A 16648-nucleotide genomic window follows, 5' to 3' on the forward strand; every position below is an offset into this window, starting at 1 on the left:
GCACGAACCTGTGTCCCCTGCATCGGCAGGCGGACTCTCAACCACTGCGCCACCAGGGAAGCCCCTCAGCAAAATTTTTAAATGTACAGTAGTACAGTATGCTGTACATGTCTAGAGCTTTTTCATCTTGCATGGCTGGAACTCTGTACCCACTGAATAGCAACTCCCCATTTTCCCCTCCCTCTAGGCCCTGGCAACCATCATTTTACTTTGTTTCTATGAGTGTGACCACTTTAGACACCTCAAACAAGTGGAATCATATAGTATTGTTCTTTTGTGACTGGCCTATTTCACTTAGCATATAATGTCTTCAAGTTTCATTCATGTTGTAGCATATGACAGGATTTCCTTCCTTTTTAAGGCTGAATAATATTCTACTGTACATATGTACCATATTTTCTTTAGTCATTCATCTGTCAATGGACAGCTAAGTTGTTTCTACCTCTTGGCCATTGAGAATAATGCTGCAACAAACATAGGAGGGCAAATATCTCTCTGAGATCCTGTTTTCAATTCTTTCGGACAGATATCCAGAAGTACGGTTGGTGGATCATATGGTAGTCTTATTTTTAATTTTTGAGGAAACTCCATACTGTTTTCCATAGCGGCTGTACCATTTTGCATTCCCTCAGTAGGGGTTGCATATCCACTAGGATGTATGAGAATATCTGTTTTCCCACAGCCTTGTTAACAGAATATTTTACCAATCTTTTGAATTTTTGGCAATATGATGGATAAGAAATGGTATCTCAATATGTTTAACCTTGATTTTTCTTCCTATGAGTGAAACTGACCATCTTTTCATAAATTTAATGACTTTCAAAAGGATCTCCCTGGATGCCATGTTGGGAGAAATGAAAGCACAATAATGAAAACTCTTGAGTCAAGTGATTCTGTGAATAAGTATTTCCAAGGCAAATAGATTTTCCGTCAAAGGAAGTGTTTCCTTCAAACATGCATGGCAAGTTAATGCACTCTCATTTATTGAGAGCCTACTATGCGCTAAAATTTTGCATATATCTTGATTACAAAATAAATAAGACATGATGCTTTCTATCAAGGAATGCACAAACTACTGGATGAGAAAGATAACCGATTATAGTACTGGGGGCAAGTTATGTTATGGTTATGCCTGGGTGCTATGAGAACACAGGAGAAACTGAAGAGTTGGGGGAGGTCTTCTGTAAAAAGATGACGTTTGAGCTCAGATTTGCTGGAAGGCATTCCAGCCTGAGGCAGTAGCACTCTAAGGCACAGAACAAGATAACAGGTCCTGTTTAGGGAACTACAAATTCTTTGGTGTGGGTGGATTGAAAGGTGCATATATGAGATTATTGAAAAAAGAGACCATAAAGGTGGGTAGGAGCCAGACTTAATTTTTTTTTTCCAAGTGAAGGATTTTTTGTTTGTTTGTTTATCCTATAAGTTATGTGAAATATGAAAGGATTAAACAAAAATAATATTCATTTCTTTAACTTAATATCTATTTTCTTAAATTTCTTAAATATATCTATCTCAATGGCTTGAGAGTTTACCATACTCCTATTTTTCTTAACTGTAGAATCAAGACAATCATGCTTTCTTATAATATTCTTAATCTCACAGTGGCAAGTAATTATATAAAACCATAGTTAATCATGAAGAACATTGATAGAAAAATAGGGCTGATACGGAAAGTAGGAAATAAATGAAATAACGTGTTTTGGCTTTACAAGTTTAAAAGTCTAATAAAAAATAAATTAAAAAAACAAAAAAAAATTTAAAAGCCTTATCAATATATAAGTAACATCAATAAGATTTATTGTTTTAAGATAAAAAATACATAGCTTATTATTCATAGCTCTTTAAAAGTACATTTGACATTTTCCCTTAGCTATAACTGCTTATTATAGCTTTTTTTCAAAAGCACTTATTTTTTGTTTTTTATTCAATATGGAGATGGGTTAGTTTTTCTAAATAATAGCCAGAAATTTTAAACCATTTGCACATTTTCCTGGTACCAGGTAACTGAGTCACATTAACAGGTCACGTGCATCACGTTAAGGCCAATTTACCCAGGAGTGCAGAAGCAGCATGTTGTAGTGGTAGAAGCACCAAACTCAGAGTCAGGAAGGCTGGGTTCTCAACAGAAAAATACAGGAGTGACCTTGAGCCTAAAATTAGGTGACTGAGTAGATGAATTTTGTGGTTCTTTCCAGCTTTAATTGTCCATTGTCCCATGTCAGGCTAATTCATCATCACTTGTAAAAACCTGCCAAACGTTTAGGGCCACTTAAAAATTTCCTGGATCCTGAATTTCACTCTCTTGAAAGCAGAGAATCTGCCAGAATGTAGTTTTGTTAAAACCAGGCTTGTTATTATTCACATTTGGATAGGCCATAAGTCAAGTGATGCCCCTAAAACATAACTTCTTACATTTAGTCAGTCATTTAAAAAACATTTAGTGACCATTTATTAGATTTAGAACATTGATCTAGACACCATGGGAAGCACAAAAATGAAACACACAGAGATAATTCTGCAAGAATGCCCCCTCATATAGGAGAAATGATGTATATGTACACAAATAACCATGCAGTGAGGTAGGTGTTAGGTGATATACGAGACAGATAGGGAACTGGAACTGAGTAAATACTAATTCTACCCCTGATATATCACTAAATAAATACTTGCTTTTACGTCCTTCACTGTTAGTGTTAGATAATTCTTTATTATTGTTGTTTTTAATGTAGCATTTTGTGTGTGTGTGTGTGTGTGTGTGTGTGTGTGTGTGTGTGCGCTGGTTTTAAGAGTAATAGACATTCAATGTAGACATATTATAAAAATCAGACAAACGTGACAAAGAAAATCATCTTTAATCCTGTTATCTAGGGCAACCATTGCTAACATTCAGCTGAATTCCTTCTAGTTTATTTCCATGCTTGCATCTAATTTTCTAATAACATACTTTTTCACTGAATATATCATGACTGTTTCCCATGTCATCAAAAATTATTATACAATGTGTTTTTTAATGGCTGAATGTATTCCACTATGGGGGGAACATAATTTGCTCTTTTAATATTCCCACCCCTGTTGTTGGACATTTAACTTCATTCATCTACTTATGAAATATTTTGTTAGCACCTGCGACATGCCAGGAACTCTTCTTAGTTTGAAGATATAGAGTAAATAAAACACAAGACGTACATGCTGTCTTGGAACTTGCATTCTAGAAGCAAGATAGACAGTAAAATGATGAATGAAATTAATTGGTCCTATATCTAACAGAACTACTCACTTAGACTTTATAAGCTTCAAAATTAATCTTTAGGCCTTCTCCAAAAAGGTTTAGCTTACTCCCAAATCTCTGGAATTGGCTGAGACATACTGACTAGTCCCACAGGATTCAGATTCAGGCTAGACAGCAGTCATAGTACCTGCCTCTTCCAAGCTTTTGCTGAAAGGATAGCCCTTAGGCAGCCCATTGCCCAGTCATAGTGTAGAATGGAGATTGGAGGTAGTTGTGGGGTGCCCATAGCCAGGAGCACTCAGTTCACAGCAGGCCAGGACTGATATTGGCTGACTCAAAAAAGTAAGCTGGGACAAATAGATTCCCTTGCTTGGGAATTTGATCTGCGACACCACAAGAGGATGAGATAATTAGCAAGTTAGAATTGAAGCTGAATGTTATATGGAAAACATTTGATGCAGTCACATTGGGTCATGTGTAAAATTAATTAATGAGGGCACAGAAGCCATAAAGCAAGCAGCACTTTTGAGGCAGACATGTAATATATAGTCAGAAGTAGAAAAACGAGACACTCAGACACATGAAAAGCACCTGTTGTGTTGTATTAAAGCACTAAGGCAAGATCAAGATCAGTAATTCTCATTTTTATGGACCCTGAAACTGCCTTGGACTCAGCATTCTGGAGTCCCACACTTCCATTATTTGAGGTAACTTGAGTGGGTCTCTAGTTCTTACAGCCAGAGGAACTCAATGAAAACAAATCTTTATACAGAAGAGACAACTACATATGTGAAGAGCAGTACACAACGGTACATAATTCAGCCCCATCTAACTCATGATACAGGTTTTACTTATGCTTTTGATTCAAGAATTATCTTACCAGGACCCAGATGTCCTTTCCTTTCAGATTTATTGTGTTTGTTTTTGGTATCAGGCCATTAGAAAAGTCAGTTTCTCTTCCTTAATATGTGTTAAATAAAAACTAGGTATAAGGCATCATGTTTAGGCACTGGGATGATTTTGGAGATGAAAGACACATTTTCTGCCACAAGAAGCAAAGAGCCTAACCGCAAACCCACAGTCACGATGCAAGATAGTAGGTACTTAGGAAGAGTCGGCAGAGGATGCTATGGGAACACAAGAAGGTACTTCTAAACCAGAGCAGAGAATGTTTCCTGAGGAAAGTGACCCTTAAGCTATCCTTAAAGGATAAACAGGAGTTACCTCTATTTTAAACTCCAGTTCAAGCTAGAGTTCTCTGGTCATTAAGAAAAAACATTCATTCTCATTTGTTTTTAAAAAAATCTTACTGCTGACTTGGACTCATTTTCAATTCTGATACCTTGACCATAGGTCCACAATTCCTATAGCAGTTTTTGGTAATCTTCGATTACCAAAATTATTTCTCCATTTTCTTTCTCTGCAGCATTTCCCAAATTTGCCTGATCATAAGAATCACCTAAAGCTCATGATAAGTATGCAGGTCCCCAAACTGTCCCCTGCAGGTTCTGATGCATTAAGTCTGGACTTTTTAAAATCAATTGTCCCAGGTAATACTCATTATTAGACATGTTCAGGAATTATTTTTCTACTATCCAAAGTTGTTGTTATTATTAGCATTTATTTTTCAATAAAGAGTTTTCTGTTATCACAATGTTTTCCAGGATTAGTAACTAAGAAAAGAAAGAAACATAAAATTTCCCATTAGGAAAAAAAGCTGTTTTCTTTTAGATGAATTCTATGGATAAGCACACATAAGCCATATACATGTAAATTATAGTTTTAAAAAAAATTTCAGTGTGGGTTAATTTCTATTTATACACGGTATCTTGTATGAATTCTGTTGTTTTACTTTCATTGTAATTCACTCATGTGTTACCCAGTTTGAAATAGTCATTCTACTCACCATGTGTAATTGTAATTAGAGAAATACAATTTAGATTTAGCTTTCAGGGATTTGGGTAGGAGGGTATGGAGGGTATGGTGGATAGATGCTATATCAAATTGAGAAACAATAGAGACAAAAAGCGTTTAATGAAACATGGGCATAACGGGATTAGCTACTGTTTGTATGGGATGTTTAACAGTTTGATGAAGGAAGTATAATATTGCTATGCTGTCAGGGATTTGCTCCACTTGAATTCCAAACAAGTGTGGTAAGAGCATGAATCTTGTGGCAATCCACAACTGTTCTGGATTAATAAGTAGAGTAAGCACTGACTTTATTATCAAGCATGTTGGAGGGAGACACAGATATCGGCTGTTAGGGACTCAATACCTAGAGTCTGTTTATTGAACAAAAGCGTAAGCAAAGACTCAGACATTTTGTAATTAGAAATAAGAACACTGGAGAAGGAAGGGGACATCCTTTTTCAGAGCAACAGAATATAATATGGCTCCCAAAAGAGGAACAATCATGTCTAATTCAGAACTATTCCATTTGTCACACTACTTAAGTATTATCACATTTACCTAAGATAGGTAGAACTGGAAACTCACTTTAAAATGGACAATATACTCTTTAGTAGTGGTTTGGTTTTTTTTTTTGTATAAGTATATATGTCATAAATTTATAGGGTTCTGTTTATTGAGGGCAGGTGCAGTCACTGTGAATTAATATTTTTTTGTCATCTTCATAAGTTTTAGTTCTTAGTACCCACCTATGTATTATTTTATGTAGGTATGTAAAGTAAGTAGACTCTTTCTCACTATTTTTTAAAGTATATACAAGGGTACTTGGAGCATTATGAATTGATCAAGAATATTGTGTGTGGGTGTATTACATGTTTGTGTAGAAATTTTGTGCTTGTGTGTCTATAGCTAACAGTGACTCTGGGGCAGTTCTAGTGGCTCTCTCCCCTGGTAGGTCCATAAGGTAATTCATTATCTTCCTGAATTAATCAACAAACACTTCAGGGCCTGTTACTTAGCCCGATGGGCTCCAACACCTGATTCAGTACACTGACAGACAGTGTCCATTTCTGGGGGGCAGAATCAAATTAGCAAAGACAATTGAAACTGATAAATAGAAACAGAATTTCATCCATTAGTTTAAAATGGAGAATTATACATTATAGAGGAACTGAAATATTAAAATATATACAATTGGAGGGTCCTCTCCTGGTTATCAGGTTAAGTGGGAAGTATTCACCAACTGAAAGATTTATAAAATTGTGCTACAAATTACTGTTCTAGTGAGTACAAGTTCTTATGATGGACATATTCTTTTCCTATAGTAGGATTTATATAGAAAAGCAAACTATATTCAGGAAGTTGCTGGTTGAGTTTAGAATCAGAAAGGGAATTAGAAGAATTGAATTCTTAGTGGTCCCAGGCTCAGACAGCCTGATGGGCCCACCTCTCAAGTGCACCTGAACCTCAGCATCTAATAAAGTCTCTGCATCCAACCCACATCCGAGGTGTGTGGCCTGTGACACTGGAAATACTCATTTGGAAAAGGCCAAGGTTTTCTCTCCCTTATGCAGTGCTAACATTGTCTTTGAAGCTCTTTGTATTAAATTTCCAAGGTTGACACTTTTTTCTTTAGCAGTGAAAAATACTTTGGTAACAGTAGAACATTTTAGGCCAGAGAGTTACTCTGTTTAAGGAACATACTTATCTTTGCTGTGATTTATTCTAGTTTAACTCTGAGAGGTACTTCACTGTAACCACCTCTCACCACAATACTGGTAAAAGTTATTGGAATACCTTGATATTATGTTGACATATAGGAAGAAAATTTAGAAGCGCATTAAATAAAATCCTGCTTATATTTTCATTTTCAACTCATTCAAATATATTTGAATATATTTAAAAGCCATATGTATATTTCTAATGCACATCTACCTTTTTGAAGTAAACAGCAAACTCATTCAGCATTCTCAGAAAATGATACTTCTGATCGAGGCCTGGAGTATTACTAAAGCTCACAATGGCTATCTTTCAAATCCACTATAATTAAAATTCTTCTTTCTTGCAGCTAATATCTACTTTGATTCCATCAAGCGTTTCTCATTCTCATTCTGGCCTAAAAAGAGTGTCATCTGCCAAATTACTAGTATGCCTAACTGCACCTGGACCTTTCTTAATTTTAATACAAACTTTATCTAAACATTTAATTTTGGGATGGAGAATTCATAGGAAACAGACCAATACTCCTCACTCTGTTCTGCAAAGCAAACATCACTAGCTAATGATAGAAATCTTTCCTTGGGTAAGACTTGGGCTGAGTCTAGAAGTGGGCTTCTTAACCACAAATCTCTAGGGAACGACAGTTGTTTCCAAAAATCATAGTTCACATGCCAGATGAAGTTAATTTGGATTCCTTGCATGTCTTATGGTGTCTAACAAGACCTGTCATTTATTTTGAATACCAGCATTTATCTGAAAGTAACTGTCTACTGAAAGTTTTCTGAATCAGAAAAGAACAAGTTCGTGAAGTTTTTTCTCCCCTTTATTCCCTGTGGATCTCCTCAGCAAGACAAACAAAATTGCCAAATGTTATTGATAAAGGCCTGAAAAGTAGCAAGGTTTACTAAATGTTTAAAGAGTTTGTTCAGTTAGTTTAGTCCAAATCAGTATCCAAGAATAACATAAGCTTTACCACAAGATTTTTTTCAATTAAGAAAATACTTTGGTGTTTAATTAGTAAAAAATATAATATTTATTGTAAATCTACTGAACATGAATGACCTTATTTTGAATTTCTTCCATGGTAAATAAAACTAATTTGGTTTAGAAAGTTTTGAAATTACAATACCACCAGGAATTTCTTAAGTGCCAAAGCAACTATTGGTTAAAAAAATCAAATAGATGATTACTTGTTCACAGTTGCTCTATGATGAAAGGAAATATAAAACATCAGAATTTTATAGATTATAGATTAAAGAATCTTAAAATTATTGATGAAAATGTTACCATATTAAGAATATTTTAACTGAATTTTCAGTTCATCATTAGGCATTAGTTTAATTCTTTTGCCTGTGTATTAGTGGCTGAATTGATAAAAAAAGAGAACAAAACCATATGAGATGATTCCAAAGATACTTCCATTTGTTAAGAATAGAAAAGTTAGAAGAACCAGATTATTTCTGATATATAACTCAGAATTCTTTATATTTTTGGGGGGTATGAAGAAGTTTATTAACTTCAAACTATGGTGAGTTTTGGAGAGACATCTTGATTTTGCCCAAAGATGAGTTACTCTTACTTCTATCTCATTTTCTAGGAGCTGAGAAATAGATAGCTATTGAATACCAGTAGATAATGAAAAATATCTGAAATTTTACTTGCAAGACCTGTAAAATTAATGTCAAGAGAGGGGTCTTTCAAATTTTATTCTCTTTATCCCTCTCTTATCTAACTTTTATGCTGATAGAATTTTTTTCACATTTGGAAAAATACATTTTTTTCCATCTTGAATATTGCTAACATCAGGGACAAATTTACTATAAATAAATACAGCTTTACTTTTTATGTCAGTGACCTTCAGAAGGGAAATAAAAATCCCTTCTTTTCCTTATACACCTTACTTCAGTTAGTTCGTTTTCTATGCAACTTTGTAACACTGGCCTCAAGCAGAAATCCGTACAAATGGTTCATTTGGGAGCTGGCACCCTAGTATTAAGAAGTAAAGGAGGAAGAACAGTAGCCCAATAAAACAGGCTGCTCTGCCCTGGCCTGAGATGCAGCAAGATAAGATCTAATGTGAATGTTCCAACAGTGACCCTATTTGCTTATCTAATTCCTCTCCCATTTTGCTTCTACTTTTATTTTAAATAAGAAAAAAATAGAATAGTCACCTAAATGGAAAACTGGTCCCATTGGGAATTGGAGAGTTTTATAGGTGACAAATCTTACTCTGCATAAAAGCAAGAATCTCTAAATTTTGATCACTTTCCAACGCAGAGGAGGGTTTGCTAGAGCACTTCCTTGACTCTTCCGTAAGTTCCTCATGCCATTACTACTTGTAGAATTAGTTTACCCCCATTACTAGATGTGCTTCCATTTAGTTTTTTTTTTTTTTCCCATTTAGTTTTTAACTACCATTTTAGAACTGAAACTTCATCTTGATTGTGATAACTACCAAAACCCTGGCCTCTTTGTCATTTGCCCTGTCATTTTTCATTATTTATTTGGAGAATAACTCAAAGTACTTACTGGGTTGAGGACCACAGTGAAGAAAAGTTCACCTCCTTGGATACTCTTGTCCAGCTCTTTAGGACCTCCTGGATATTCTTTATAGAAAATTGTGTGAGTGAAAAGCCCACAGGTTTGTCTTGGAAGAACCTGAAGGAAGAATGAACAGGTAAGGAAAAATTTCCTTTCAACCAATTAATATGTTGAAACTTAGCTTTTTCCCTCATGGAAAATAATGTACAAGCTGGTGTCATTATTCAACTCTTAACTAACACACCCAAAGTTCTTCACAATGTGGGAAAGTGGGGATGACATCACTACAGCAGGAATACTGAAGAGAGTGGATGAAATATGTTAAAACTAAGATAGACTTTGAATTATTTTAGCCACTTATCTATTTTAAATCTCCAAGTCATTACTTGTGTTATGAAGTCTAGTATGTTCCAGCATCTTAAGAAATAAAACAAACAAACAAAAAGTAAAAATTAGACTTTAAAAATACTGGACTTGCCTGTGCTACATTGTAATTCTAGTAGGCAAAAGTTTTAAGGATAATACTTCTATCAAATTCTACACATGCATTAGAAAATGAAGTCAATTATTAACTTAATGTGATTCTTGGGAAATGACATGTTAAATTAGAACAAATATTTGAGACACAAATCATAGTTCCTGTTCTACTCTGAAAGGACTACTGTAGGTTGTAGTAATTGCCCTGAATTCTAAGTCTGAAGCCTGCCAGTTCCAAAAGTAAGAAAGAGATGATGCATTTGGTTAGTAATTTTTATAAAGTTTCAGAAACAAAATGATAAAAAGGTCACTCAGTAAAAAGTCTTCTTTTCATCCTTTGTATATAAAAGCCATTATTTACTTCAGTTATACATATTTGTGATAAGGATTTTTTTTCAAATTCTTTTTGAAATATCAGTACAATTATAAAAGAAGGGGTGAAAAAAAGCTGTGCAAGATGGCACAAACTTTAGCTACATTTTATATAATGACTTCTTTATGACCTGCATTTGTCATTACACCCTTGAAGTAGCAGAAAATGAATTAGTATACTTTGGAGGGATCCAAGTTTTATAGAATCTTACACAGGCAGGTCTTCTGTTTATTGTCCTAAGCACACGGATCGTCATTTTTCTTTTGTCTTGATTCTTAAAGCACAATTGATTGAGTAAGTGCTTTCAAAATATTACCTGTACAGGAATCCCCATGCTTTGCAACCTCCTAGAAATATACTGAATATGTATTTAATACATTTCAATCTAGTCCTTGGAAAGTTTTCTTAGAAAACATAATTCCCAGCTCAATCAATAAACTACATATTCAGTGTAAATCAAAACTGTATCTATCCTATTTATTTTGGCAAACCGGTGAAAGTTATATCCTTAGAAGCTATTTTATCTTGATGAAATCATTCCAAGAACTTCAGTTTAATTGCAGAGTATTAGCTCTGATGATGTTTATGTTTCAAAGCATTATGCATTCTCATAATGTTATGCACAAAATCAACAACAAAAAAGAACTAAGTGCAGAGGTATTCTAACTGAAGCAAATATATCCGCTAACAATTCACGAACATGTAATTTCCTGGAAATTGAATTTTACATAGCAGTTATTTATTTAACAAATATTTATTCAAGATTCTTTGCAAGTCCAGGTGGGAGAACACAAAGATATATAGCCTTTATATTCTTGAAGGATTTAAGGTATATTGGGATAAAGAGAAGTACCCCAAAGCTAAATAATGAAATGCCTACATGTAATTAAACGCCAGGTTAGTTTTACATTTTAACATGCATGATTCTGAATCGCTTTTAGGATTCAGTTTGAATATCTTGCTTGAAAAACTATGGCAACATACAGAGCCAACTTTGGGATTTGATTGCCTAGCTGATTCTATGCAAAAGGGAGAGAGAAGTGAAAAGAAATTTGAATTTCATTTATTTCTCAAATTATTTGAGTTTGAACAGAGGGAAGAGGAAGTGTCAGGCTTTACCCTGCAACTCTGGGGAGGATCACACTTGCTGAGAGGATGAGAGTCACCATGAGCCCTAGGATGGTCAGTGGACCACCAAAGGAGGCTGAGGAGATCATCAGAGTGTAAGAGGGTCATATCGCATTGCCTTGCTCCCTAAATCCAATGCCACAGGACACTGAACATGTTCCTTGAAATGGCTCTCTTGTGTTAGAGAAGGAATAAGAGAGGTTTTAGGCATTCTGCTGTGAACTGCTCTCTAGAACTGTTTCTGGGAGTGTAATGCTATCAAATTCAAACTTTGAGATGTTGATGAGCCCCTGGAAACCTTATAGCTCCTGACAATAACTAGGAGATGGTTATGAAAGCCATAGTCATAGGAATCTCGGCCAGTGGACCTAAAGCCAATATCCTGTACATAAGGCTTGAATCTAGCTTTTATGTTCCTAATGGAGTTATGCAAGAGGATGTGTTATAGGAATTCAGAGGAGAATAAGATCAGTGTAGGCCTGACCTAGGTATTGAGCTGCTATATATATACCAAGGTGCTTTACATTAAATTATATAAGATATGGAACTTGATACTGAGGAATAAAGGGAATAGGAATAGGTAGAGAGTGATCAGAAAGTGGTCTTTCAAGGTGGAAAGAATGACAAAGGCATAGACACAGTGATATTGCTGCAGACCTTTTTGTCTGGAGTGAGTCTGTGTTAGCTACGGGACAACAAGAGATGGAAAGGTAGACAGTTTAAATTGTTTTCAGGTCCCTGAAGAGCAAGTTAAGGCGTATGGAAACAACTGGAAAGAATCAGGTTAGGAAGGCAAGATGAGGCAGCATTTTAGGGTTAAAAGGTTGGCACTTTCCATGGTATGGACTGAAGTGAGTGGTGGATAGAAGCTGTAAATAAACGAAGTAGAAACCAGCACCATGGTTTACAAATGAAAGTCAAGGTAGTGAATTAGGCTGTGGGAAAGGAAGTGAAATTTAAAAATATTATGAAGGAATTATTGACAGAATGTAGAGACTGATTGGAAATGGGGGGTCAGTGTGATGTTCAAATTGCAGAACTGAATTAGAGACAGCAGGACCAATAGCTAGTTTGAAGGGAAGATAATAAGTTTCATTTAAGGCCTTGTAAGTCTGATTTGTGAGTAGATCATCAAAACCCAGTTTCCCTCATTCATACAACAGGGTATGGGTGTGATCTAAGGAACGTTTGTTCCTCAGTTCCCTGCTCTTTTTTCTTTGCAGTCTCTCCCTAGGAGGGCATATTGGCTATTCTGGTCTCCACTTACAACTCTATTAGTATGACTTCAAGCCCTGTCCTCTCTACACATCAACTTGGAACATTTCCCACTAGGAAATTCTCATACAAGGGTCCACAAAGCAAACAGAGTTTCCACGGATTGCTGCATAAGTGGAACCTCAGGGACAGTTCCCTCAAAACAGGAAATCTGTTAGAGCCTCTAATACCTGCCAGATTCATGCATTTATAATACAGGTAAAATATGTTTTCAGGAGAAACAAAGATGAACATATGTCATGGGACATATCCAAGCAAGTTTTCTGGTACTACAGAGAGAAACAGAAACAAAAGAGAACACCATTGAATAAAGTCCTTGGAGACTTAAGTTTATTATTCTAAGACTGCATATGATTTAAACATGACAGGAGAGTACTGGCATACTTTTAAATTATAATATAACCCAAGTCAAAAGACTGGCAGCTGGAGGCACAGTGAGTTCATTTTCAGTAAGGAGGAATGGCAGGTGGGATAAAATGTGGCCATTATGTCCCCATATAGCATTTACAACAGTTTTTATTGAGGGAAAAGTTAAGGTGGAAGTTGATCCAAGTTCATTATCCTATCTGTAGTAATACAAATGTCATTATCCAATCTGTAATTTTTGCCGACATAGGAAAACTGTCTGAAAAGAAGTCAGTTACACCTAATTCTAGAAGGTAGACATCTGCTCAAACACAGTTTGACAGTGTTATGGTACCTGACCACATAGTGTTCTGCGTGGTGTTCCTTCCCAGTGTGTGTCTAAATCAGGAGGCCTACTCCTAACTTCACCAGTGCTCTTTAGATTTTCTGATTTCGGAAAAAATTAGGATTTAATTACTTACTTTGAGAGGTCTCACAAAGTATTAGGTAATAATATATCTTGACCGTATACATTTGTCACCAGTGTAAAAACACAAAACAAAATAGAGAAGCTTTGGAGAGAATTCGACAATGGATAGAAATGACTTCATTAACATCATCTCTCATTTGTACTCTATATGACGATCTGTTAATGATTATGCAGGACATGTGGCTTTTTGTTGTAAATAGTTTTTTTTAGTCTGATATGATAAAGAGGACACAGCCTGGCAAGAGTGACATGGTTTTTATATAGAGAGAGATGGTGTCAGTTTTACATGCTAAATAACTTTTTGAAGCAATGATGGCTTCTGTAAATTATCTGCAAGTTAGATGTAATGTTTCCTTAGTATTTTAATGTCAGTGCCTGCTTAATAGCAACAGTGTCAGTAAGAAACATTTTAAAGTTTTATTTGAAGAATTGAAAAGAAGTGACTTTGATGAAAACGTCCTTTGCTTGGGTATGAAAAATATGTTTCCTGCTGCGTGGAGCTTTTCCTTCTGTTACGCTTTTAATATTTAGTTCTTCTCTTTTGTTCTTTCTTCAAATGAGGAATTAAGTCTGGCAGAATGAGGTCCACCCTACGCATACCAGAGGAAGCTCACCATGATGTTTTTGTGGATGAAGCCCTTCCGGTGTCTAGCTGGTTTCAGGTGTGGGTATTCTTCAGTGCTGGTGATTCTAATATTCCAAACCTTCTTCCAGGCCTCGTACAGCTGAACGTGTACAGGGTAGACGCCCGAATGGTGAGGGGCCACCGCGTAGCCCATGTCAGTAGGAATGCCATGCTCCTAAGGCCAAGCAAATGTTAGTTAGCATGTGGGAAGATTTATCTGGATCCTATTTTTATCCCAGGATTTTCAAATGTACTATAAATACGTTTGTTCCACTCCATCATTACTTAATTGTATGGCAAAATTTAAAGTGATAAACATTAAGACTCCCAGACTTCATGAGGCCTGATAGCCACTCCACCAGTTTTGATGATGATACATGTGTGTTTAAGAGGTGATGGGACAGGACTAGCGCTTTTAATGAATAATGTGAAAGAGCCTGCATTCAGTGCCTCCTGTCACAGTCACCTGTGACTCACCTATCTTCACGATCTCAGTAAGTTAAACGACAAACACTCGCGACAGACAACACTCAGCACTCCCCACAAAATAAAACCAGCATTTCTTAAGGGGCAGAACACATTCTGCGTTCACTAGACTTGCTAACAGGATTTTATTTTGTCTATAGCCCAGTTTCTACCAAGTTTGCCACGTTTCTGTTGTTCCCTCAGCAAGAGGGCCCGGTAATAGACGACGTTCCCTGCCTCGTTAGAAGCACACACTTTTGATTAGAAAATGTGGTAAAATTTTATAGAACAATTTTCTTTGAAGCCAAAGCCCTGGTTATAGTGAAAGGAGAAGGTACTGAATGAGCCAAACAATCTGGAAATTTAGTTGATTTGAAATCCAGCTTTAGTATATAAAATGAGTCCAGTTTTAAAAAGTCATTTCAAAATTACTCTCTCTGTCTCTCTCTCACTGCTTCCTCTGTTCACTTGGTCCTGACCAAGTCTGGAAATTCTGAAAATAAATCTACGTGACAACTAGACTGTTTTGGAGGGGACTTGGGAAAGCTTTGTGTAATTGTGATTATTCTTCTTCATTGGAGATGGTCCATTATCCCTGATAAAGTCTCTTTAGCATAAAAGATGAGATGTCTTTTATTAAAAGAACACTCATGGTGTCAGTAGTAGACATGTATTTTTTCTCCTGAATAATATTTTACTGTTCTATCTGTATTTTTCAACTGCTGTGTATTCTTCAAAAGTTCTACCCAAATAGACTTCCTCTGACTTGGTCATCGCTGGTCTTCATGCCAAAGTGCAATTTCACATACAAAGAACCGTAGTATGAAGCTGCTAAACGCACTGAATTGTAGAAATATGGATATGGGAGAAGTGGAAAAGGCATGGCTAGCTTTGTTTTTCAACCTGAATAACAGGAGGTGAAGGAAGTGTATGAGCACTTGAACGCAGAAGGAACAAGGGTTGCCAATCATTTGTCATTACCTAAGTATCTGTCAGACCCCTTCAGTACGGCATAAAAGGCTCACAACCAACCTAACATAGCCGATCTCCTGTCAGCATTCATCCTCCCCACCCCAGTTTCTGATGATTTCTTTCATGTCTTTGCTGTACACTGTACATATTGTCCACCCAACTGGAATGTCCCTTTCCTCTTATCTTGTAAACTGTTCATCATTCAAAACTCATCTCAGACAGTTGTAGTTGAGGATGCTGGAAAGGGGAGATGCCACACTGTTGCCATGAGGAAGAGAATGGGTGGAGTAGATTATACTTGTGTTCCTCAAGGGTGAGAGGGAAGCTTCATGTTCTTCATTTTATTTTCATCTTTGTTAGAAATTACCATAACTAGGCAATTATTGTTATCATTTAGAATTTCACTACAAAGTGAATTGAAATATCTCATTGCTTTCTTTCCCCCCTGTTTTTAAAAACTAAGGCAATTTTTTTCAGCTAAAAATTACTTACCAGCACATACTTTGTGTTAGAAAAGGTCAGTGAAGTATTCATCTAAAGTGGTTTAAGAATAGGGGTGCAGTGATAATGGAACAGTTGAAAGAAAATGAATTTCAATCACAGAAATTTGAAGAAAAATTGTGAAGAATTATGGGTTATCAGTTTTTAAAAGGGTATAGGAAGAAGCAAGAATGAAATTCACAATGACAGGAACTACATTATAAAATTCAAATACCTCCAAATTTGTGAGAAATTATGCTGACAGAAAGCTCAAGGTAGTTTTAAATACCTGTAAGTGGTCAGCTATCTCTTCAGAACACTATGTAAGAAAAGGACGGTCCAGCACAGCAGAGACATTTCCCTTATTTTGGAATATTCCCAAATATTTGCAAACCATCATATACACAATTTGTGTTTTTCTTTTTAGCTTTTGACACTAAAGAAATACTGAGGTTTTTCAGTCTCATCTTTTATTTGCGTGCTGGTGCATTGTGGTACAGTGGCGGAAAACTCCCCTCCTGGAGTCAAACACGACTGGCCGTTTCACTCTTGCATTTACAACCTGTGTGGCCTTTGGAGAATGATTTATGACCCCTAAGCCTCATAAGAGGTTAA

General features: G+C 36.0%; 1 protein-coding gene across 1 annotated transcript in view; it reads right to left on the bottom strand.

Annotated features, from left to right (window-relative positions):
- The window catches only part of LOC112399504 (bifunctional heparan sulfate N-deacetylase/N-sulfotransferase 3), a 136081-nt gene that overhangs the window by 54978 nt on the left and 64455 nt on the right, over window positions 1–16648 (bottom strand). Inside the window, exons 4-5 of the mRNA XM_024744706.1 lie at window positions 14106–14291; window positions 9392–9520 (exon numbers count right to left, since the gene is read on the bottom strand). Of these exons, the coding sequence (XP_024600474.1) occupies window positions 9392–9520; window positions 14106–14291 (315 nt within the window). The remainder of the gene's footprint in view (window positions 1–9391; window positions 9521–14105; window positions 14292–16648) is intronic.

This window comes from Neophocaena asiaeorientalis, unplaced genomic scaffold (assembly GCF_003031525.2).
Source record: "Neophocaena asiaeorientalis asiaeorientalis breed wild unplaced genomic scaffold, Neophocaena_asiaeorientalis_V1.1 scaffold309, whole genome shotgun sequence".
Classification (NCBI taxonomy): Eukaryota; Metazoa; Chordata; class Mammalia; order Artiodactyla; family Phocoenidae; genus Neophocaena; species Neophocaena asiaeorientalis.